Genomic DNA, 23,747 nt, shown 5'->3' on the forward strand with positions numbered 1-23,747 from the left:
TTCAAATGAAAGTTAATTTTATCCCATTTAATTATACACTGATACTGATTTAAATCCTGCTCTAGAACATTTAGTTTACCATGCCATCTTGCACATACATGATGGACGTATCATTTATTAGGCACTTTTTCTTGTGTGCTAATTGCTCTACTTAGGTATTTTTCCTTTTACTCTAATGATGACTGTCTGTGGCACTGCTTTGTACACCACATCATACCCTCAGCTTTAAATTGGAGTACTTGCAGTTATGGAAGATGTTAACCCTACAAAATTTCTTAAACATTCCTGAGACCTGAAAGAGAATTTATCTGTCAATACAAAACAAGCTACCACAGGAAGAAAAATTGCTGTGGCCAGTACCGCAGATCTGTATTTTAAATGGGTCTGATGATCCCAAAATCTTAGGACGTGAGGGGTATGTACCTACTATGTGGTACAACTGCAGCACTTGAATAGTGTCTCTGAAGGGATTACAATACAAAAACATTTGGGAAAGAATGTGTTCCTTTACTCCTGAGGTTACTGTACTGGGTACCCGGTGTCTTTCTATATACACTGAATTTGGTCAAAAAGACCACAGATTAGGCAAAAAGATATAACAGGGTCTGTGTTTCTATTCACAGGGTGTTGTGTGAAAACCTTGTATTCTTAGAGTACCAGAATCAAAAATGAGCATATTCCTGAGAAATGCCAACTGTCCACCAACATCAACCAGACAGGACTAATAATTCACCATCTTACAAGATAAAAATCTTAGCCAGACTGCTAAATGTCAGCTTTTGAACTTTTTAGTATTTATATTTAACTACTTCAAGGAAAAAAAAATAAATGGCACGCATACCGAGGTTTAGACTTAAAATCTCATTATTGTCCTTCATATATGAGGTGAGAATGAAGTAATCCCTATCTTCTTTTAAAAATAAAATAAAGTAAAAATCAAATATAATGAAAGCACATCAAGAAATAAACTGTACAATTTCTGAACTGCACTGTTTATTTTGCTGCTTGAAACCTAAGTGACAGTATGCCACTATAATTATGGGGTTTCTTCTAAACCTTTACTACACTGCAGGTACAGAAATATATGGACACATTTTTGGAGAACTGACATTTTGCAAAATGCAGCAAACATTTCAATTTATACATGAGAAAAGGAAGTGTTCAATAGGGTATGCATTTCAAGTTATTGCAGGTTATTTCTGTGAGAGAATTTCTGCAGGTAAAACATGTTTAAATTTAACCAACAGTAACATGTCAGTGTTTTTAAAATCATGACAAAAATCTTCTCTCTGGTCATTAATTGCCCTTTGACAAATTACTAGGATGTTGTGTGTTTAGGGCAAGATGTCAACACAGCATAAATCCCGTGGCATTTTGGTTTTCTTCTGGAGATTAAAGCTGTTTTTTTTTTTTTCTTGGGATAAATGCAGCAGCAAAACACAAACCAGCTGATCAAAAAAGCACTTCTGCCGTAACTCCAATAATTTCAGGGCACACCAACCGACAGTAGTTTTGCCATTCCCAGTTCTTTTAAGGTTTACATCACTGCACTGTTGCCTTAAGGTTTACATCACTGCACTGTTGCCTTAAGTACATTTGTGAAAGCTTGTTTTCTGTTAGGCCAGCTTGCTGACTACAGCCTGGTTGAGAGAATTTAGTTGGTTGGTCCATTTATCTAATGCAGTATACCGTGCACCACCTCTCTTCTGATGATCCAGTTCTAGGAGCTGGTTGACTTGATCAATTCGGCCATGTATAGTGCTAAAAGGAAATGAATAAGTATCTATAAATCATTAATGCACATGAAAATAGGAGCAAACAATAATCAAGAGGTAAAATAGGAGGTCTTCTTACATAAGAGAGAGACACAGTGTCCATTTCAGAATTCAACTATCCCATGTAGTAATGCCTTTTATAGTTGTCAGCCCATTTATAAACCAATTTAACTAATTCATTGCGCAATGCGTATCTTACTTGCCTAAGCCATGACCCACATATTAAGTCTGAAGCAATATGATGTAAACAGTTCTTCAATGACATGGCATCACAAATTATGGTGATTCATATACAAAGAAATTAAAATACGAACCCACATATGGATAGTATTTTCCTAGTAGATGTAACAAGCTACCTTCCAAAAAAAGATTTTACAAATTGTAGTTGAGCTTTTCCAGTCACGGAGAACAGACTACTAAAAAAAGTTATCAGCTTGAAAGTATACTTGAAAATATAGATGGGTATAAGCAGCATTTACTAAGAATATATCATTTTCATAATCTCATTACAATTCAAGTAATTTCTTGTGTAATTTAAAATTATAGTAAAAAACATGCTACTCAATCTCTATATAATTAATTCTCTTGGCTCACATCTTACAAATATACTTTATTGCTTTATTGCCAAGCAAATAATAGTCAAAATCATTACTTTTTGGTTTTAGAGTCAAACAATATTGTCATAAAGCAGAGAAATATTTTGTTGTTTATAATATTCTTTAATTATTTTAAAGTAACCAAAGATCAGTAAACAAGAAGAAGGTACATACTTATCCAATATGCACTGCACGAGCAAGCTTTCCACATCAGCTACATCTATGTTTAACTCCTAAAATAAAAAGAAATCTCATTGTGTTGGTATTCTGGTTTGCAACATTAAATCCTTCCAGTCTTTATTTTCTGGTGTAGAATTTGTTTTGACGTATGTTTCTTAATGTTTGAAAGAATTAATTCAATAATGATCTGTCAAGCAGAAGTACTCCACCCAAAGTATATATGGCCAATGATCAAGAGAAAGTAACCTTTCAGATAAGGCTGAGGAGGCTAAAGCAACATTTTTGGAAGCTCCAGAAAACAGTCCCTTTGCTGACTGTATTTAAAACAAACGAACAAAAAAAGAAAAACACACCGCAAGATGAAATAAGGCAATAACCATCAGAAAAGAATTAGCCTGTGCTCAAAACCATTTAGAGAGCTAAATGGATCTTTTGCTCAAGTAAATTCTGGAAATGAAAAAGTTCTGAAAGGATATTATGCTATTACAAGTTAAACATAACTATCAGGTTTATTTCATATTTCATGAGATATTTTGGAATGCTGTGAATTTTTGCAAGAAAAATCAGACAAAGTCTGAGAAAAATCAGTCTCACAGGAGATGGAAACATACATCTATTATCATTTATTGCTTTTGCTCCTTCCAGATTAGAGAATGAAACCAGTAGTTCTAGTCTTATAGTCTTAAAATACAGACATCTGAAAATATCTTTTGAACACGAGATTAAAATTTGGATTTTTGTATCAATAGAATTTATTTTCACTTTTTATACTTTTCTTCAGAAAAGTCTTTTTGTACACCAAGTAGAATATGGTAATTGAGTTTTTAATAAATATGTCATAGTGCGTATTATAAAAAGCATTTGGAAGATGCCTTAAATTTACATTTTCACACTGCAAAGCTGCCAGGACTGCATCAGTACAATGTTACAGTTTAGATTATATTTTAGATGTTCTATTTCTGGAACCACTGTATTTATTTAAGAACTTTTATTCATAATTAATCATTTACTTAAGCAAATGTAAGGCTCCACTAATACATACCTTAGAAATAAAAGGAATATGTATTCTTGTGTAAGGCTTAATTAATTTTATAAGCACTTGTGTTCTGATGTTTCGCAAAAGCTCTGTAAAAAAAAGAAAAACAAAACTGTAAAAACAATGGCATTTAAGTAAGGGTGCAATACAGCTCCTTATAGAAAGATATCCTAAATACCAAGATCTTTTTAGGTCATAGGTACTGTCAAATTTAGTGAGGTGGAGAAACACAACAAAATAGAGATCCTCTTTCTTTCAGGGACAGTATGGCAATACGCAACTCTGACGATGGATAGATAAAGCTGAAAATTGTTCAAACAGAGAGCAATGTATTCCCTAGTAAAAACTTTAATGATTCAAATTAATTGCCTAAGTCATGAAGGTTACTACATGGTACGTCTGTCCCTCTAATTTATGGCTGTAACGCTTGCACTGTACTAAAGCAAAAAGAGGTATTCTTAAGGCTCTGAAATTTAAGCCTGCATGCATTTAACTTCATGAGAAGTATTAATACTGTAAGATAAAGGTCAGAGCCTAATGGCATAATTACAATGAGGAACAGAAGAAGAATGATAAAAACAGAGCCTTCATAAAGTGACTGACTTTGGTTAGGTATGGTATTGCAGCTATTGTTTTAGTAATTTTTACATTAAAATAATTTTGTATAAAATGAAAGCATGAATTACTGTTGTAAATTAATAGAAAAAAAGCTAGATCCATTTTTACCTAACCAGTTATGCAAGTACTGTTTATATAATGAAAAATAATACTGAAGACCAGATTATGCATCTCAATATAACCAAAGAGATTAAACAACAACACAAAGTATGTAAGCATCACAAACATAAACATGCACTATGTATCACTACAGATTGAAAAAGATGAGCGTCTTTTTTTTTTTTTTCCCTGCAGACCATTGTCATAGAAGGGGTGAAATTCAAGTTCCCTTGCCCTTTAATTCAACTGTCCTCCTTTTCTTGCTTTCCAGTTCTGTTATACTCCCTTCTTTAAGAATCCATCTCTCTAATCTTACTGAGTTTCCCTACAAGACTTTGAAGCTTACCAGCAGTTGACATGTAACAGCAGTAGAGGGATTATATTTAGTTTCCCCTGCTGTTTGCTGTGCTCTCTTTTACAAACAAGAAGCATAAGAAAACCAGGTCTCTGAATTTAACTCTTTTCATGTAGCTATCCAGCCAACTGGATAGCTACACGAAACTATTGTGGAATTGCCAGATCAAGTCCTACTCTTGATGAAAACAGTAGTTGCTTGAAAAATGAACGCTGTATTCAAGTAGAGAGACTTTTACATTCTCTCTTACATACTAGTGTAAGATACTAGTACTTACCTAAGTGCTGGGGATAATTTTATTTTGTCATAGCAATGAAATGGATGGGCAGGTTTTAGTGTGTTCCCATTTTATTAAGTATAGGTATTATAAATCCAACCACTGTTTTCAACATATACATTAGAATTATGTAACAATACCTTCTAACGTATATATACATGTTTTGTTGCTACACATTTATCAATCCAACTTTCATTACATTGTCTACGTGTTATATTTTTCATCTGCAGCAGAAAATTTCCCTTATCAACTAGTGAACATCTAACTGTTAAGACTGACACAGCCTTTACAACTAAGGGTTGCTGTCACTTAATTCTTTATAAATGAGGGTGGACACACCTCAAAATATTCAGTGCCTAAAACCACTGTAGATATTATCTTAGAATATCCTCTCTTGCTAGAAGTTTATTCATTATTCCTGCAATTCTTAACATTCCTTTGTATGCCTGTTGGCCATGACCAACTTGAAATTGGAAACAGCAAAGGAATTGTCCATAAGCAGTATGGACATAAGCAGTAATTGTCTGCAAGCAAAATAGCAGAATCACAAAGAATTGTCATTCTGACAAAGAGAAAATAAAAAAAATAATCTTACCAAGCAGTGAAAAAAGGATTAAAATAGCCTGCAAAAATACCTTCAATGTGCTCCCTTATGAAGGGATCATCCATGATGTTGCTGTGATTTGTTTTTAGAATCTTCTCAAATTCAGCGATGTCGTTGTTCTGATAGGCACTTCAGAAAAATGGGAGACTGAATTACTGTCTTTAAAATTAAAACCAGACATAAGACTTCATTCTGCATCTTGTAAAAATCTATATTAAGTTATTTAGTGTTGGTGATAAATAACTATATTCAGAATCTGTGTAAAGAAAAGCTATTTCAAGTTGAGATGCCACAGAAATGACCTTTCTCCAGTTCCAATTTTTGGTAACATTTACAAAACTATAGTAAGAATATTGAGTTCTTCTGCAAGTGTGCTCTGTTTTCCAAATCCTTGTACAAAAAAAAAAATAATTAAAAATTAAAATAACCCTAAGCCCAGCCAGTTTTGGACAGTATAATTACTTCTATTTTGGCTTCATGAAGCCCTATTTTATGTAGAAAATAAGAGGTAAAAAGATTTCACGGGAGGTGTTGTTCTTTCTATAATGTCTTAATCTGAATTCTGAAAATACTGGAAGATGGAAGAAACGCCTGACTTCCAGGATTAACCATCGGTAATTTTGGCCTATTACTGCTTCGATTTTTATTAATAGTGTATTTTTAGTTTAATTGCTCAATTGTTATCTGAGAAAAGGTGACTAAACAAAGGTAGTTTAGACACCAGTTATTGTTCAGTAGTGGTACCTTGACATCATTTAATGCTAAGAGCTGTAACCACTGAAACAAAGCCATTTTCTTCAAATATAACAGTCTTAAAATTCCCATCTATTATCTTTTCTTAGAGGAATTGTCAGCTGTAATAGGGACTATCTACTCACCAATCAAACTTTCAGGCTTAGTTATACTAAGCTACTGGCTAACAGTATTTAACCTCAAAAGACGTACTGGTCAATACATGTTTTCAGTTTTTGCTTAATAGTAAGATAAAACACTTTAAAAGCAACATCTATTTTGCTGTTATGGTCCCTGTATATTTTCAATTGTACAAATTGGCCAAAAAAAAAAAAAAGTAATCCCTGATTATCAGTTAAAGGGGAAAGAAAAAGACCAGTTAAGTTTAAGGCAGAACTTGAAGAATTTATAAACGTAGTCACATGAGTGTACGGCATTCTATCACATGAAACCATTAACTGCACTTCACAATTAAATACAATCTCAGTTAAGTATATGTTACTGTTTATTCCAGAAGTCTCTTTTATACCGTATGTAACACATTCAAGTTCCCAATGTAGAATATAAGAAGAATGAAAAACATAATTGGAATCTTTGTAATTGCTTTTATCTCCTGCGTATTTCTTCTCTGCACCACTTTAATTGTATTATTAACTTTAAAGCAGCAGTTATACTCAAATGTCAAGATAAAAGTTATAAATTAGGAAATATGAATAAAATCAGATTGGGTAAGGCCACCTCGAGTTCCTTATGCCTCAAATTCACAGGAAACTATAAAAGTGAAATAGACAAGCCTGAAGTGGAAATATTCCCTTAATGATGAGTAAACAATTTGGCAGTTTATTACGTCAATAATTAATAAACTTTCAAAAATGATTTGTACGCATACAATGGTGCAGCACCATTGTATATCACATATCACAGCAAGGTTCATTCCAACCTGAGATTGACCGTGTATTTTAAAATGCAAGCACATGTTACTTCTTATACAATGAAAAGGTATGAAGTTCTCCTATGTTTTGTTATTTTTTTTTTTTTTTTTAACTTGATAAAGCAAAGGTGGATAGAGTGGATGGAACAGGTTAGCTTCATAGCACAATACAGAAAGACTACCTCAGTTCAATTTATTTCGTCTGATGATCTTAATACCCTAAAAGTCCTCACTTCACAGTTGCCTCAAAGAGGTAATGAAACATTCTTTTGATATTTATGTGTATTTGAAGGATGCTGGAGAACACCTTAGAAATTAATTTCATATGCCTAAATTATGAACCCCCTTTAATAATTGTGAAATATCCGTGCATTCAATTATTCTATTATCTTTAGTATGAGCTATCAATCACTTCAGTTTCTCTTATCTAATCAACCAAAGCTGAAAGTGCAGTTGCAGTATTAGGTAACGCAACTATCTTTAAGGAAAAAAATGAGTTTTGTGATTGCACAAGAAACTCATCATAGTAGAGGATAACAGCATGTTTCTGGTACAGTACAGATACTTTGATATGTCATGGTAAATAAAAAAACAACTAATCCACAAATATTTTCCCCATATTTATACATAAAAAAAAAAGTGTTTATTGTGCAGAGAAGACCACCTCTAAAAATATTCCATTCCCGGTGTGGACACTAGAGTTCTCTCCCCCCCAGCCTCGCCCCCCGCCCCCAAATAAAAATCTTACCTTACTAAATTCGTCATTGCTAGAATCTCTGGATCATTTTTGTATGGTTTAGCCTACAAAGAATAGAAAGCATGATACAATGTTCAGATTTAAAATATTTTTTTCTGTTGTCATATTTAGAGTAACATCCCTATCAACTCAGCAAAGACAAAAAAAAAAAAAAGGACAAAAATAGGACAATATGTCTAATTGACTTAATCATATCTCTAAAAGTACCTCCTGAGAATCAAACGGATTTATTCCAGATTTCATCAGCATGTTTGCTAAGACCAAATATTTTAAGCAAGTGGTTCTTCTGGGGCTCCCTGATTCATCATAATTCTTGAATGCTTCAAAAAAATCAGTATGTGCCTTTTCAAACTCTCCTTCTCTTAAGTGCATTTTGCCTCCACATTCTGAAAAGAAAACACAGATGAAGAGAAAAAGAACATTGCGTGCTTGTTGCTGACTACAATAATTGTACTAAAAAGTTCCATGCTACTTCTAAATAGATCACTGAAATATTTTTGGGAGTCTTTTCATTCTCTAAAATTACTAGGAAAAAAAAACACTAGGGCCTTCACATACAGCATTGCCATTTCAACAAACCTTTTCCAAAGAAGAAAAAAAAATAAAGCCCAACCCACACTATAAATGTAAAAGAACACTAATCCTCACAGCCAGTAATTATTTTAACCTTATGTTAAAATACTGCAAAAAAAATAAAATAATGGAATCCATCTTGATTTTAAGGGCAACGTACTTCCTATATTTATGGAATTTTCCCAAAATATTAACAAAATTAGACATAAAAATTGAGAAACGCTCTTCATTTCCTTTTATTTTTGAAGCACCAACTAGTGCAAGTACCTATTCCAGAGTAAGATGATGGCACACATTTACAAAAGGGGACTACAGAAATAGCAGTCCCTTCCACAAGCAGCCTGTCAAGCCTTGTGCATTTATCCTTTGGTGCCTGCCATGGAGTCAAACAGCTCAGGTCTTCCCCACGTTCTCTGTTGCTTCTCTCCTGCACTATATGTAGCCAACTGTTCTGTCTGGCTGAGCAGTGTATCTGGTACTTGGGCACCAGAGCAGCAACAATCCCATAGTCTCAGCATTTGTAGTCCCTTATTCCCATAGGGTTTGTCTGCCTATGAACCTATAAGATCCTCTGTCTTTCTAGTTGAAACTGAAAAAAACATTAATTATCAGATTTTCATTAAGCTAATATACAACAAATTAAATGAAAGATATAAGATTAACTTGCCTCTGATAACTCCCATGATCAGCGGATGAGGAATGGCTGACTTGATGTGCAATGACTGTTCATATAGTGCTTTAAGTTTTTTGTTATTTTTCTGTGCTGTATACATTTGAATTTCCAAAGCATAGATTTCCAATAGTTGAGTACCTTTTTTTAGATCATCCTCCCCATCATCAGTCTAGGATAGATTAAGTAATAAATACTGTGAAATTTTAAGAGAACAGTGATTTCAGTTTTACACTGACAGAAAACTCATTACCAAATACTCTCACTAATTTCCAATCAAAAATAAGGATTTGCCTGAAAACTTTAAATTTTGATATAAATATAAAACACAAAACATAATACTCCAGCCACTTGCAGTAGGCCAAATTCTCAAGCCCTTTCTTTAATAAAGGCAGTATTTTTGTTTAATTGTTTGTCTTAAAACAACTTTAAGAACTTTGTTCTTTATTCTCTTCCACTCTCCTTAAAACAAAACACCAAAAAAACCCCACACTCTCTCAAGTATACAAACAAAATGACTTATACAGACAAACCTATATATATTTTATATATAGTGTGTGTGTGTGCGTGTGTGTGATACATACAACTATTCTACTGCCTATGACAGAAACAATTCCCAGTTATTTTTAATCCTTTTTCCATGCTGGAGGAAAAAATGGGGGCACAAACAGGCACAGGGCACAGCAGGCTGCACAGCTATTTTTTTCCCTTCCACCTTGGAAAATAATAACTGTAGCTTCAGTTTGCAGTAACGCTCGTTTGGAATCTTTGCTATATTTTAAACTAAACATCTACAATTTTAGATTATTTGTATGTGCTTATCCTTTCCGTACATGGCCAAGATGAAACTTAATCAATAGTTATGAATTATTTTTTAAAGTCATCCTTAAGTAAGGAATAAAACATTTTTCAAATCACATTGCATTGATGTTAACAAACAGAAAAATAAAGCAAGTATAACATTTCTTTCCTCTGTACTAAAAAAGCTCAACAACATGCCTCAAAGGCCAACAACTGATGTAACAAAATCAATGCTGTTTACAAAGCTACAGTGATTAGAGTATAAAGGTACCTGGCATGACTGATGCAGCTGGCGCAAAATCTTTTGTAACTTTCCATATTCTTCTCGTTCTAAATATAATTTGCCAAGCTGTAATAAAAAAAAAAAAGTTCAAGTACTAAGGTCTACTAAGATTTCATAATTATCGTTTATTAAATTTAGCTGAAGATGTCGCAAAGCAAAGCAAAAAATGAGTTATATATTTTACCTTTGTATTTGTCTTAAACCACAATCTATCGTTCTTAGCATCTTTCAGAGCTTCAAGTGTTGTTTCATAAAATTCCTGAAGCAAATCCATCTGACATAAAAAATCAGAATTCTATAATTGTAAACAGCAAATTTGTACCTGTTAATAATGTCAATCTGAACAAACTAAATGTGCATGCTTGAACTTCAAAACAAGAAAGGTATCTGCATTTTATTAAAATGTAAAAAGAGCATAAGTAACAACACTAAGAAAATTTCCTTTCCTTATATTAAATAGATATTAAAAAGCATTCACATTTTAAGATTTGCAATCATCCTTCATGCTACTTCAAAATGAAAGCTACCTTACAGAAGCCAGTCTTACATAATAAAATTCTTACATTGTGTAACTAAAGACAAACATTAATGGGCATTGCTGCTACTTAAAAAAAAAAAAAAAAAAAAAAAAGAAAAATAGTAATCTACATATCATATAGAAAATAGATTTATGAAGAGAAATAGACGAAGATGCCTTTTGCATTCTAAGCTACCAACACCATGTGAAAGAACGCTCTCAGCACATCAAACTATTTCTTTGCTTAAAATACAATATCCAAAATGGAAATCTAACTGCTGAATGCAACCTTTAACAAAGGTTCTACAGAGAATTCAGTAGTATTGTTTCTGGCCACTATTCTTTTTTTTGGAATAGCACATCTGCAGGTATGAATGAATTTGAATTGAAGTTCCCTCCAAGTCTGGTTCCAAGTGCATTCACACAAAAAACTCTGTCAACAACGTACAGCCCAAGTCAATCCTTTAGACCTTAAAAGTAAACCATCCTTCATCTATTCAACTTCCATTTCTTTTAAGTGGCAGGACAGGAAGGACTGGGATAATGACAAAGGAATCATCCCTAAAGACCAATGATCTTCTATATGCAGGTACTACTTCAAAGTAGTAATTTAGGTAAGTTTTCTGTAAATCTGCACATGGCACTAAAGTAAAGGAGCTGGAATGTCTCTCTATAAACATGTACCTAGCTTGAATAGCACACTCAAAAGAAAATATTTAACACCAACACCTCACTGCAAAATTTTTCATGTTTTTTCCCCCCCAAAAGTATTGTTTAATTGCAAGTTATATTTGAAAAGCCACTTAGTGTGTAGCTACAATGCTAAAAAAATATTTACTTTACTTATTAGCATCACAATTCCAGGTAAAAACTGCCAAAAAATAATTCAGCCCTCTTGAACCAAAAGATTAATTTTTAAAAAGTTACGTATATTCATAGAAACCATTAGATGTGGGAAATACAGTTAAAATACGATGAAAAATTAATGTTGTGAACACACTCTAATAAGGTCAAAAAACAAGCAAACACGACCACCATATATACAAATAAGTCCACAATTAAGAATGCAAAAAGGAAAACCACCAATGGACGAACTGATGATCTAACCTGCTTGGAAGTAGAGATATAATCAAGAATAGAATTGATGGATTTTTCAGAGTAATTCCTTGTAACTGCACTCCGTATGTAGGTCAAGAGCTGTTTATATCTGTTCATCATTTCAGGAAAGTTAGTCTATAAAGAAAAACAAAACTGTTATATTTTTGTCTTAATGATTAAAAAATGAGTTACATCTTGGAACACACACAGAAAACGAAGCATAACAGAAAGGCTAGGCAGTAATGGTTGCTGCGAGGAACTTTTACATCAGCACTTTATTCATAAGCAGCAGAATCAGGATTAACTTAAGCAAGACTATAGAATAGATATTTAAAATATTTATCATTATTAAAAAAATAGAAATGGCTATAAAACCTTTTGGAATGGTCACATACGTAGCATAAAAGTACTTTCACTTATTTGTTCTGGGGAAGTACACATATATAGAAACATTCAAGTTTTCAATGGTGTGCTACCTGACGATAGCATGGGCTGAGCATCAGACACTCAGTCTCAGATGACTACAGCAGGTATTTTGCATCCATTTTGCCTTGGACTTGCAACTGCCACAAAATCTCTCTGCCATGCCTGTAGTAGCCATTAAAGTATGCGAATGACAAGTTCTGGCAGATTTAGATGTCATAGCCATAAATTTGAACAATAAATTAAGACCTCTGGATCAGATCTGTATTTAAACCATTTCTTCTCACGTGACAGCGGAAATTCTTACCAATTTAAAGTTTATTTTAATCATCTGTTTCAGAGCTTTGAATCCCCATTCTCCTTTTTCACCTTCAAGCTCCAAAACCTGAAATAGAAACAGTCTTTTTTAAACAGTCTTTATAAAAATTTCATAAAAAGAAATGTTTTACTCTGCCATGTTCTTCAGTTCCACTCTCCCCTAATATTATTGAGGAAGTTAGAGGGGGATAGGTATCTTATTATTTTTCATACCTTAGGTGATGTAGGGATGGTGATTTGTTATTAATAGTTTTTTGTTGTTGTTGTTATCTAACATCAAACACTAAAAACTTTAGCACCATTCCATGAATATATATGCATGAAAAAGTTTTAACACCACCCAAAAATGACTCAAACAACTCCCCAATTGAATTATTCAAAGAATGAACACTTCTGAATTGCTATACTTTCTTTACATATCAGGAAGACTTGTAGGCTGCAGTCTTCAATAATATCATAGTCAAGTCAAGTTTTATAAGTTTTTTTTTCGTTTTGAAATCATGTATATAAATACTGCTACGCACTATAAATAAGCCAAAAGATGCAGAATTCTACTTTTTTCCTTAAAAAGTTATAGCTAACGTATTGATGTCTTGTGATGGTGTTTGCACATTAAAAATTTAATACTGACCTGAAGGAAAGAAACAGTCATTCAGTATTTACTCATTTAAAGTTTTGAATTCATATAGCAACCCAAACACTATGTAAAACACTGAGGAAAATGCCACTTTATTTTAAAACACAAATTGATCTAGTTTCTATAGTTGACACATGAAAACACACTTAGGACTAATTAACCTAGTCACTTTATGAAAATTAAAAACTCAGTTCTGTAAAAAATAGGACTAGCCTATTGTCCTACTTATGCTCCCTAAGCATGATCCTGAAAGGCAGTCAGCTAGGAATCCAAGTAGTCCATTGATAAACTTAACACATTAGCAAGTTAAAATATAAACATTACTCTTACAATTAAATATCTCAAATCATAAGAAAATATTTAAAAATATGTATTGAATATACTTGCAGTCTACAGAATCAATATAAAAATAAGAGATAATATAAAGAAAAAAACCTTCTGAAAACTGCTTAGTGCTGCTTTTGGATCATCCTCCTTCAAAGCTTTGGAATTGTAGTATTGATTTTCCAGATCCACATTGGGTTCAGAGTTACTGTCTTCAGAATATTCCTACATAAAAGACAGGAAAAACAAAACAAAACAAAACCAAAACATTATAAAACAGGAAGAAAATAAGGTTTGGAACATCTAATATTTCACTGAAAATAGGTAAACTGTAGTAAGATGCATGACACGGAAAGCCTGTATACTAAAATCTTGAGTTTCAAAGCAGGTATCAGGTACGTACTCCTGAGATGATTCTCTCTCCTCCATCTCCAGGCCTGCCTTGCCATCCACCACCACCTGCCTGTCAACACATTTGTTTCTGAACTAATGAACTGACTGCCTTTCTGACAAGTACAGTCTGTATTATTAAAATTCGGCCAATTTTGCTGCATAAGGACAGATGCCTAATAGTACATGCCATTTCTGTACGAGACAAGCAAACACGAAGGCCACTAGTCTCCTACAAGGTGCTCTGTTACATGACCTTTGCTACCCACAGCGAAGACACAGGCTGAGCTGCCAAACAAGTAATGATTCAGCAGCGGAGGGTATAACAGGCCTCCACAAATGTCTCATCTGCCTTTTTACATCCTAAAGATCCATACTCATCTGAGGAAATACGAACAGTAACACCAGCTGTTTCTTTGCTGAGCAGCAGAAACTGATTGGGAAAAATGCTAATACTTCCAGTGGGGGCTGGGGGCACTGGCACAACAGTTTAATCAATTACCCCTCACATACACTACCACCGAATAAACTAAAGAACTTAACTTCTACCATTCCTTGATTTTTATTTTTATTTTTTAGTACCCTGGGGCTTTTCTGATGAAAAAACCCAAGCCAACAAGCAATTATTCTATCTTTCTATGTTGAAGGACTATTGCTGTGTGTCAATTACGGACCGCTAACAAAGTCAAATCTCAGGTAAGCCTCAGAATTATTACACGAATCAAAAATATTTCACAACACTGCATTTTTAAGCCAACTTCTGTCAACGGAGTGCTCAGCTATTAGGAGATGATCTGTTTAACAGAATCTGTTTAAACGTCCAAAGTTACTGTCATTGCAGTAATTTTCCCTTTTAACAACAGAAACAATATTCAGGTGCCCTTCTTTAAGTTGCCATTTCTTCTTTGCCTGTACTTCTTCATCTACACACACCTGTTCCTTCATTCACCCATATATTGCCAACTCCTTCTTCAAAACCACAGTAGAAGTTTTAAATTAGCTCTTTAGTCTTCTGAAATTCTAATGGAAAAATTAATTCTGGAAACTCACGGTTGGCCCAAATTTTAATAAACATGGTCCTTGAGCCACTGATCCAACCTTCAGAACACATTGCTCACATTTCCACTCATTACATGTGGACAAGGTACTCACGTATGCGTTTATTTGTACTGGCAAACAACACTAGCCTGGAAAGCAAAGGGAGGGCCACAAGCCTGTTTGCTGCATTCCCATCCTTAATATGGAAAACTCCAAAGAAAACAGCAAGCAACTATCTTATTTCACCGGGGAGACTTTCCTTGTGGTTTGCTTATTTTCCCTACTGATCCAGCACTGATGGAGCAATGCAACACCTACAGGGTGTCGACAGCTGGAAGCCTATGGGGCACCTCAGGAAGGCAGCCACTTCCAAAGCTTAAGCAACCTTGCATTTAAGGTACGTGGGGTCAGTTGATGCCTTGTTTATTTTGTATTGTTGAAGTTTAGCATATTTTTGGTAGAAGTATCTATTGTTAAAGAGAAAAGGTAGGCAAACTAAATTAATTCCTTTTAGGAAGCAATGGGCTCTGTGAGGCTGAAGCCAGAAATATCTCATTTTCATCTTGGCTCTGGCAGTGATGCTGGATGTGGACTCCTGCAGGAAGCTCTTTTTCAGATCATTTCTCTTAATGCTACTTAAATATTCATAAAGCTGTTTTCATACTAATATTAATGCATAATAAAGAATAAGTGTAAGTTTATAGATTATTTTTTTCCTAATGGAATCACTTTGAAATTCATCAAAGGAAGTGTTTTATATCCTTGTAGCTACGTTTTTCTTTCAGTTGGTGCCTATTTGCCTCACATCAGTTTTAGGATGTTGATAGTGACTCAAAGCTGTAAGGGAGATAGGCCTTTCTTATCTTTGGAAACGTGCTTTTCTTAATGACACATGTTCCTAAAAACAGAGGTCAGAGACCCCGGACTGGAATCATTTGCAATTTAAAAGAGAATTCACACTGGAGTTCCTGCTGGAAGCAATGCTTGCTACTGAAAAGTGTGAAGCTGTCTCCTCAAAGTTCAAACTAAGAAAAAGATGTATTTCCTTCCTACTACTGAAAACAGAAAAGTTCTTTAAACAATAAATTCAGATCCTGAACACCTAACATTTCCTCTTCATTACTGTTGACTGCCCTGCCCCCTGCCCGAACAATTTCCCCAACTCAACATCTTGCACCTAGAAAGTTTGTTTCCCCAGCATATGCAGTACCAAAATAGAAGTGCACAAGACTCTGTGTTGAATAGCTAGATATAACTCTAAAAATCTCAACTATACCACCTAGATCTAGCATTCTGCATAGTGAAAAATACTCTTAATTATAACTTACAGGCAGAAAAGCACCTGTGTGCTACATCTTAGCTGCACAAGTCCTGGGCGATGGCTCACCCTGCTGGGTTAAGAGAACAGTCCCACCAACACAGGGACACAACGCTAGAGAAATTGCATAAAGCTCTTGAAGCACGGCACCTCTCCTCACAGACAGAGGTACATCAACTCAGAGACTGTAACACTCCATCAGCCACATTTAACAGCAGATTGTGGCATTCCAGAACAGAGTGGCACACTAACCTGATAAAGTGAAAATCAAAGAAAGCAGTATTTTGTGAAAACCACCTTTGACTAGCTGTTAATTCTCCTCTCCTGCCTACAGCACTTCCCTGAATTCTGTATTACATGTGGAGCGATAACCTGAACTTTTGTTTTCTATATGTTGTTCAGCAAGCAAACTACTTTGCAAATCTTTTTTCAATAAAAAGGGAAAGTAGCTACGCAGAGGATATGCTCCTCACAAAAGACACAATACAAAGAGTTCTATTTCTGTAGAAATTAATCCTCTAAGTATTGTTAACAACAAAGCCCTTATTACCGTCATTTTCAATTGCTGTTAATTTTACCAAATTTCAACCATTGGGATGACTCAAAGCATTCTTTTTTGTGAAGTTCAATTGTTTCTGAGAACAAGTCTGGTAAAAATTTGATTTTACTTCAACTAACTTTGTTTCATAACCATTGCATTTAGGAGGTCTAACTCTAGGATTTGGAGCAAGGACCTGATATTTTGCAAGAGCACTAGTGATGTGGGTTTGGTTTGTTGTTGTTGTTTTTTTTTTCCCCAAACACAAAAATGCCAAAATGAGGCCAACTGAAAAAACTCTGAAAACAACTGCTCAGTACATTAATCTATTAGCTTGCCAGCTAAATTTTGTGAACATTTCATCTAAAACGAACATGTACTATTTTCACACAGCTCACGGGCACTGTCCCCAGCAGTGCCCAACCAAACACACAGGCCCCAAGCCCCAGGCCAGAAAGCAAATAACAGTTTCTGTGTGCATTTACCACTGGTATCCAGGCAGATGAATAAAAAGAAAGCAACCACACCGTAGTGCAAAAAAAGGAGGAAAAAAAAACGAGACAAACCATGAGGGTAAAAACAACAGTGATTTGTGTGACAAGCCTGCAACTACTCAGCCACATGTTGGTAGTCCTGGTTTTTGTTTTCATGTTCTGAACTTCAGTACTCTTCTGCTCCTATCTGCTACCTCTGCAAGCCATCTAGTGCCTGCTGGCTCACACTAGGGCTCGTAACAGCCTGTTACTGACACCAGGAATAATTAGTCTGCGAAGCCAGAGATTCGCAGTGGGGCCAGTGCAGTTCCACAGAAAGGCAGCATTCTGCCTTTGTGTTATTGTCTCAAGCAGAAGTTGGAAGATGCAGAGAAATGAGACAGAAGACTGCAGAAAGGAAAAAAAAAAAAAAGGTATTATGACATGTAAACTGTATCAGAAAAAAGTGCCTTTTCTTCCCACTGCTATCATACAGCTCTCCTATAGTTCTGGGCATCCTAAGAGTCCATGTTGGGGTAACTAACATCTAATTTACTTAATTTTAACACCGAGCTGCGTATCAGATCCTAGGGAGCTCTGTTCTGAACAGAGTGATAAATACTATCTCTCTCTAAAATAATTCCAGTAACAATAATCAAAACTTACATCAAACCTATCCACGTTCAGTTTGAAAGAATGTACTAATTATTCTCATGCTTTTTGCCTCGATACTTCCTTTTGCGACATTATTGTAATGAGGAAAATAAGCCCCAACTTTATTAATTCTGTGTTTGTGGATGAGTCCAAAGAGAATTGCATAAAATAAAGTACCAGGACACACACATTGAATCCATATAAAATATGAAATGGTAATGAATTCAGAGAACTGTGTATCCCATGTCCTCTGTAAAGCACACTGAATGTTTTTTCAGTCACATACTAATGTAATTAAATATAACAAAGGAACAGAAGAGCATAAACTGGATTTGCCTGATTTGGTATTTCCCCAGCAAATTATGAATTATTTATATATATACATAATATATAATTATGAATGCTCAGTTTTGCCACCTTACTCTCTTGCTTGCAATATATATTTACACATATTTAAGAAAAATAATGCCAATACTGAAATGTAAAGCCCTGGAAGAGGTAACTATCTGCATGAAATTTCAATTGTATCTATTATAAATGCATCAATATAAAGTAGGAAAATTTCCTTTCTTTACTGATGAGACTGCTTATCAAGTCTGAGAGCATACAGAAATTCTTTCTGGAGTATGTTTCTCAGGGTTGGAAAGAAACAGTGAACCAATTTTGCCTTTCTGATAGCCTGAAATAAAAAGCATGACCACGTACTTCTTAATATTGATACAACATGAAAAGGGAACCCCGCAGTAATTTGAAAGCATGTTGCCCTTATTTGAACCATGCTGATCCTCATGAACCTGTGGCAATGTCACTTTTGCTCTTGAAAAGCGAAGTCTTCATGCGAATTGTACAAAGCTCTTCTCCTGAAGTCACTAAGATAATACAACTACATAACAGACAAGTTGTTCAGCAAACAGTATTTGGCTACCTTCCCCCAGATTAATTTTGAAGTTGAATAATAAGCATAATAATAAGACATCTCATTAAGAATGCCACAGACAAATTCATTACGTATCTAAAACAAAAACAAATCAAAACAAAGAAGTCAAGGGATTACAATAACTGTCAATGTGCTAACATTTTGCTTGCAAGGATCAATTTCTGGAGAAAGGCTGAGTTTAGTCTCAAAGACAATTCTAAACATGGTTCTCTGTCTGAGAATGAAAACAAAAATGGTAGTTAAAATGGTCATTCCCTCTCCACCCTCAAGCTGAAACAAGTAAAAAGAACCGGGGCTGAAATCAGCATGTACCTAACAGCATCAAACTGGAAATTAAAATTCAGTGGCTTTCGTAATGACCAGTAAACATTATTCTGTTTACTGAAGCATAAAGTGCAATAATCCGTGTTATAATCAAAGCTGTCAGTATATATTATTAGTAACTTGTGAGCTAGGTTCATCCACCCATAAAAATAAATGTTTTTTGTTGCTGATAGAAAGATCTCCAACAGATAGTTAACTTCTGTATGAGTGGCTAAGGTCATTCATTTATGTGAAAAACCTTGCCTTCTATCTCAGTGAACAACTAAGCTGAAGCAGTAAACTCTGGTCTGTGTAACAGGCAGTGTAGTAGCTCCTCCGGTTATAAAAAAAATCCAAGATGATGAAGCTGGGAAAGAGTTGGGCCTTCAGAACATCAGCTGAGTTTCAGTTCAAATGCAAAACATTTGCATACTAAACATAACTGACTGATTGTACTCAATGGGAAGGTCAAAAGCACACTTAAAGAGGCACAGCCATAACCACCTTAAGTAAAAACTAACAAAAACTTAGGACTTTTTTCCCCACTACTATTTTTATGCTAGCAGTTACCCTAGGACACTTGAATGTACTCTATCCTGACAAAATAGCTATCTATTTCTGCATCCATTAGTGCATTGTGCAATTCCTGCCACTCTTCCTATTTGTGACAGAAGATTTACCAACGTTCAGGTATGCTCTTTGTTTTCAGTTCTGTACTTGTCTGAGTATTGTCTTGTACTCAGTTTTTCATTCCACATCCTTCTGCAGCTGCTTTTACACTGAACTTGAGAACCAACCATCCCCTTATAGTCTTCTGTTAATGTAATTAGGTTTATATCTACATGAAAGGAAGAAATCGGGCCCTGTCTCCGGAAGAGGTTTATTTAACTATTTTCCAAAACAATTTTGTTGAACACTTCAATTACAGTCTAAAGTACATCTGAAAACATCATACAATCATGGTTTGCTATTGCAAGAATGTAGAAACTAGTTCTGCTATCTTTATTCTTATGTTTCTTTCCTTGATCTATTATAAATCAAACTAAACAAAAAAAAAATCTGTTTTATTTAATAATGGAGTGTAAGTATTCTTTGATGGTTTACCTGGATGAGGTTTACGTACTGAAAAGAAGAAATGAACATGCTCCTAACAAGAGGTATTTTTAAATTTGGGAAGGTCTGGGCTAGAGGCAATAAATGACGATAAAAACGTTCCATGAGAGTTAGCTGCAGTCATGTGCCCTAAGCCAGAAGTTTCAGGAAGGTTTTTCCAATAACGGAGTAAACACTTAACACAGGAAAAAGAAAAAGCATCACACCAGCAATTATTCTTGGTGAAAGTTGACTGAATGTATTTTGAGCATGGAGTTGCACTGACTTACTCAAATTTATATATGCATTTAAATATTGAAAAATGTAATTCCAATGATTTCTCTGTATGTCCAGTTCTCACAACATGCATATTCAACATGAATTCTGCTGTTTAGTATTACTTTGACTGTATCACATGGAAAAAAAACAACACGGTATTTTATACCAGTATGTGGATTTAAGTGTTAATACAAATGAATGGAAACTGATGTTGGATTAAACTGACACAAAATATGTTTAATGGTCTCAGGGTACTTCCTTCAGGAAGCTCGTTTATAAAAATGTGTGGATTCATTCAGGGAGTTAAGTAGATCATTGGGAGCGTTATGTCAAGACTAATCCTGGAATACTGACACAGGTAGATGACAATGCCTGTCAACCAAGCACTCTCATCTGAACTTGAAACTCAAAACAAAACCAGACTTTTTCCTTTTCTTTCTGTGTTCAGTGTCATCCAGCCATTCTGGGCTGTTCATAATAAAAAATTGACCAGGATGTATTTCAAATGAGATCAGGTGAGTCTTTTAAGTAAATTTGTAAGTAACACTGGTCATCGAATAATTCATTACAAGACAAGCCTTCCATAAGCAAGCAGCTGGGGTTTTCAGTGAGAGCGCAGCACTGTGAGTACAAGCTCAAGTGAAAAAGATGAAATAGACTCTTAATCCTCAACTATATGGAGTTTTAAGAAATGTGTCAGTTCTAAGAACTTACGCAAAGTTCAGAAAAACAAAACCAACAGACTCTCAAGCCCCACTATATGATTATGGCAACGGGATTATAACTGAACAGAGAGCACAGCAAAGATTTTTTGTTTCAGAGGTCAACTATTTCGTTTATTAACCCACCTTGAAATCACTTTGGTAATTGTAAAAAAAAAAAAAAAATAACAAAAAACTTTAGTAATTAAAAAGAGACTCGTTACATCCAATTTCATTATGTTCTCCAATTTTCCTGGACTAACTGCTCTGTCTGCTGCTAACTGTAAGCAGCACTCACGTTTTATTTTTACCTGCAAGAGCTCAGAGCAAAACCTGATGTGAAACACAACTAGACGCGCCACAGAAACCCCGAGCCCCGCAGCGCGGGTACCACAAGAGCAAAACCCTCGCTACCCCCCCAAGCCCCACAGGCTGAGCACGAGGACGGCGCTGCCGGGCCGCGGCGCCTCGCTCCCCGCTCCCTTCCCCGCGCTTCCCCTCAGTTTGCCGCCGACGCCCGCGGGGGGGGGGGCGAGAAGGGCCCGGGGCCGGCCGGGCCCGACACCGGCCCCGCTCCGTTCGTCCGGGGCCAGGCGGCGGGAGCCCGGCGGGGCCTGCTCCGAGCGCAGCGCCCGCCCCCGGCAGCCGCGGGGCGGAGGAGGGCGCCCGGCGGCCCGGGGGGGGGGCCGGCCTGGCGCTGCGGCCGGCGCCGCGCCCCCCGCAGGCCGCCGCGGAGCCCCGCGCCCTACCAGGTCGTAGTCCTCCTCGTCGTCGCACATGAAATCATCCTCCATGTCAGACATCTTGGCCGCAGGAGGGGCGGCGGGAGCCGGCGCAGGGAGGAGACGCCGGGGCCGGCCCCTTCTCCCACAACGCCGCGCGGCGCAGGAACGGCGCGGCCCCGGAACCCGCCGCCGCCCGCGTGCGGGGAGCACGGAGCTCGAGCGGCGCGGCACCGCCGCCGGCTTTCTGCCCCTCCCCCGCCACCCGCCCTTAGCAACCGGGGCTGGGACCCGTGCCGCTTTGTGTCCCCGACAGGAAATTGGAAAAGGCCGGGCGCTGTGCTGCCGCAGCCCTCTAGGCCTTAGCGCGTCGTCCTGCCGCGTTCAGTGCCTCAGCACTTTGTGTGCACTACCATTACCGTACCCACGTCTCACCCAACCACCCGTCCTAACTGGGTTTTACCTGTGGAAAGCACAGGCTCCGCTAGGTGTGGAGTCAAGGGCTTTCTGACGACTTACACAGTAATCGCCGCTGCCTTCAGCTGAAAGAGTTATATATGGAGTGGTAATTCGTGTCGAGAAAATGGTTGATATTAATAAAGAAGGGGGAGATTTGGGAGTGTGGCCATGGGGGTTGGAAAACCCCGTGGTTGAGATAACATTAGACTCTTAACGATGAGGCCATCAGGAATATAAAAGAGTTTAGAGGGAACAAAGAAGGGTGATTCAGGAGACTCCATGCAGTCTCCGGTTTCTTGTTCCCCAGCTGGTTCTCTTGTTCTCCAGCTGTTAAAACATGGATGTTTCTGGGTGTTTGCTGTTGTTGTTACAAAGTTGTCTGACCAATTAAAAGTTGTTTGGAAAAGGACTGCTGTGGAGAGAAGGGTATAAGAGGGGAGCCTGCCCTCAAGATAAAAAAAAGGCAGCACGATGAAGTTACATCAATAAAGAGCAGGAAAAAGAAGTGAAGAGGAATAGGCTGGTAGAACAGAGACCAGGACGGGAACAGGCACTTTGATTGCCTCATGAAGGTAGGTTCAGCCAAACTCAGCAAACTGCTCAGAGAAGCTCGTACAGAAAGTCGCTGGAAACAGGCACACTGGAGCTGGGAAGAAGCTCGAGCTGAGAGAAGCGGAGCTGCACACACAGCTGCCCCTCGCTGGTAAGCAGTTGTGCATTATGGGGAATCATACGTCCTTAGGAACAACGACTGTCCTGGTAACCTTACAGCTTATCCTCCTTATTAACAATTGGACTGTTTATGAGCCTGAGATATGGGCCCAAACTGAGGTCAAGGTGTGGGACTCTGCAACTAAAAATGACAAGGTTGCAGTGGGATTGCTCGACACCTGGCGAGCAATCTCTGAGGCCTTAAAGAGCCATGTGGAGCCACAATCACAAACGTGTGGCTTGCCAATATTGAGGGAGCTGCGGGCTCCTTTACTGATCCAACTGCTACGCCATCGCCATCGGCCCCTCTGCTGCTACAGCCATCGCAGGCCTTTGCTGTTACGCCCCCTGCTGACCTGGACGTGCCTTTTGACCCAGGCCTCTTGGCCTTCACAAGGAGATGGACGAGTTTTTCTTCAATCTGGGAAGAACGGGATACATAAGGTCTGAAGCAAGAAAAGGAATGGAAAACGGGGACTGTTGTTTGTGTCAAGAAAAGGAATGGAAAACGGAGACTGTTAAGTTACG

The 23,747-nt window shown here is 36.8% G+C and overlaps 1 protein-coding gene across 2 annotated transcripts; it reads right to left on the reverse strand.

Moving 5' to 3' along the window:
• Positions 1-971: 971 nt before the first annotated feature.
• COPS2 (COP9 signalosome subunit 2) lies at positions 972-22,271 on the reverse strand. Of its 2 annotated transcripts, none has more exons than XM_027467175.3 (13): positions 22,077-22,271; positions 13,716-13,829; positions 12,633-12,710; positions 11,912-12,037; positions 10,472-10,582; positions 10,276-10,353; positions 9,201-9,375; positions 8,168-8,346; positions 7,952-8,004; positions 5,572-5,669; positions 3,594-3,676; positions 2,546-2,604; positions 972-1,761 (listed from the first exon to the last, which is right to left on the reverse strand). In XM_027467175.3, the coding sequence occupies exons 1-13, from the start codon at positions 22,128-22,130 to the stop codon at positions 1,617-1,619; spliced, it is 1,353 nt and encodes a 450-aa protein (XP_027322976.1). In that variant the 5' UTR covers positions 22,131-22,271; the 3' UTR covers positions 972-1,616. The 2 variants fall into 2 exon arrangements, with proteins under 2 accessions (XP_027322976.1, XP_027322977.1); XM_027467176.3 differs by having other exon boundaries at positions 10,472-10,561; positions 22,077-22,266.
• Positions 22,272-23,747: the final 1,476 nt, after the last annotated feature.

Source organism: Anas platyrhynchos, chromosome 11 (assembly GCF_047663525.1).
Source record: "Anas platyrhynchos isolate ZD024472 breed Pekin duck chromosome 11, IASCAAS_PekinDuck_T2T, whole genome shotgun sequence".
Taxonomy (NCBI): domain Eukaryota; kingdom Metazoa; phylum Chordata; class Aves; order Anseriformes; family Anatidae; genus Anas; species Anas platyrhynchos.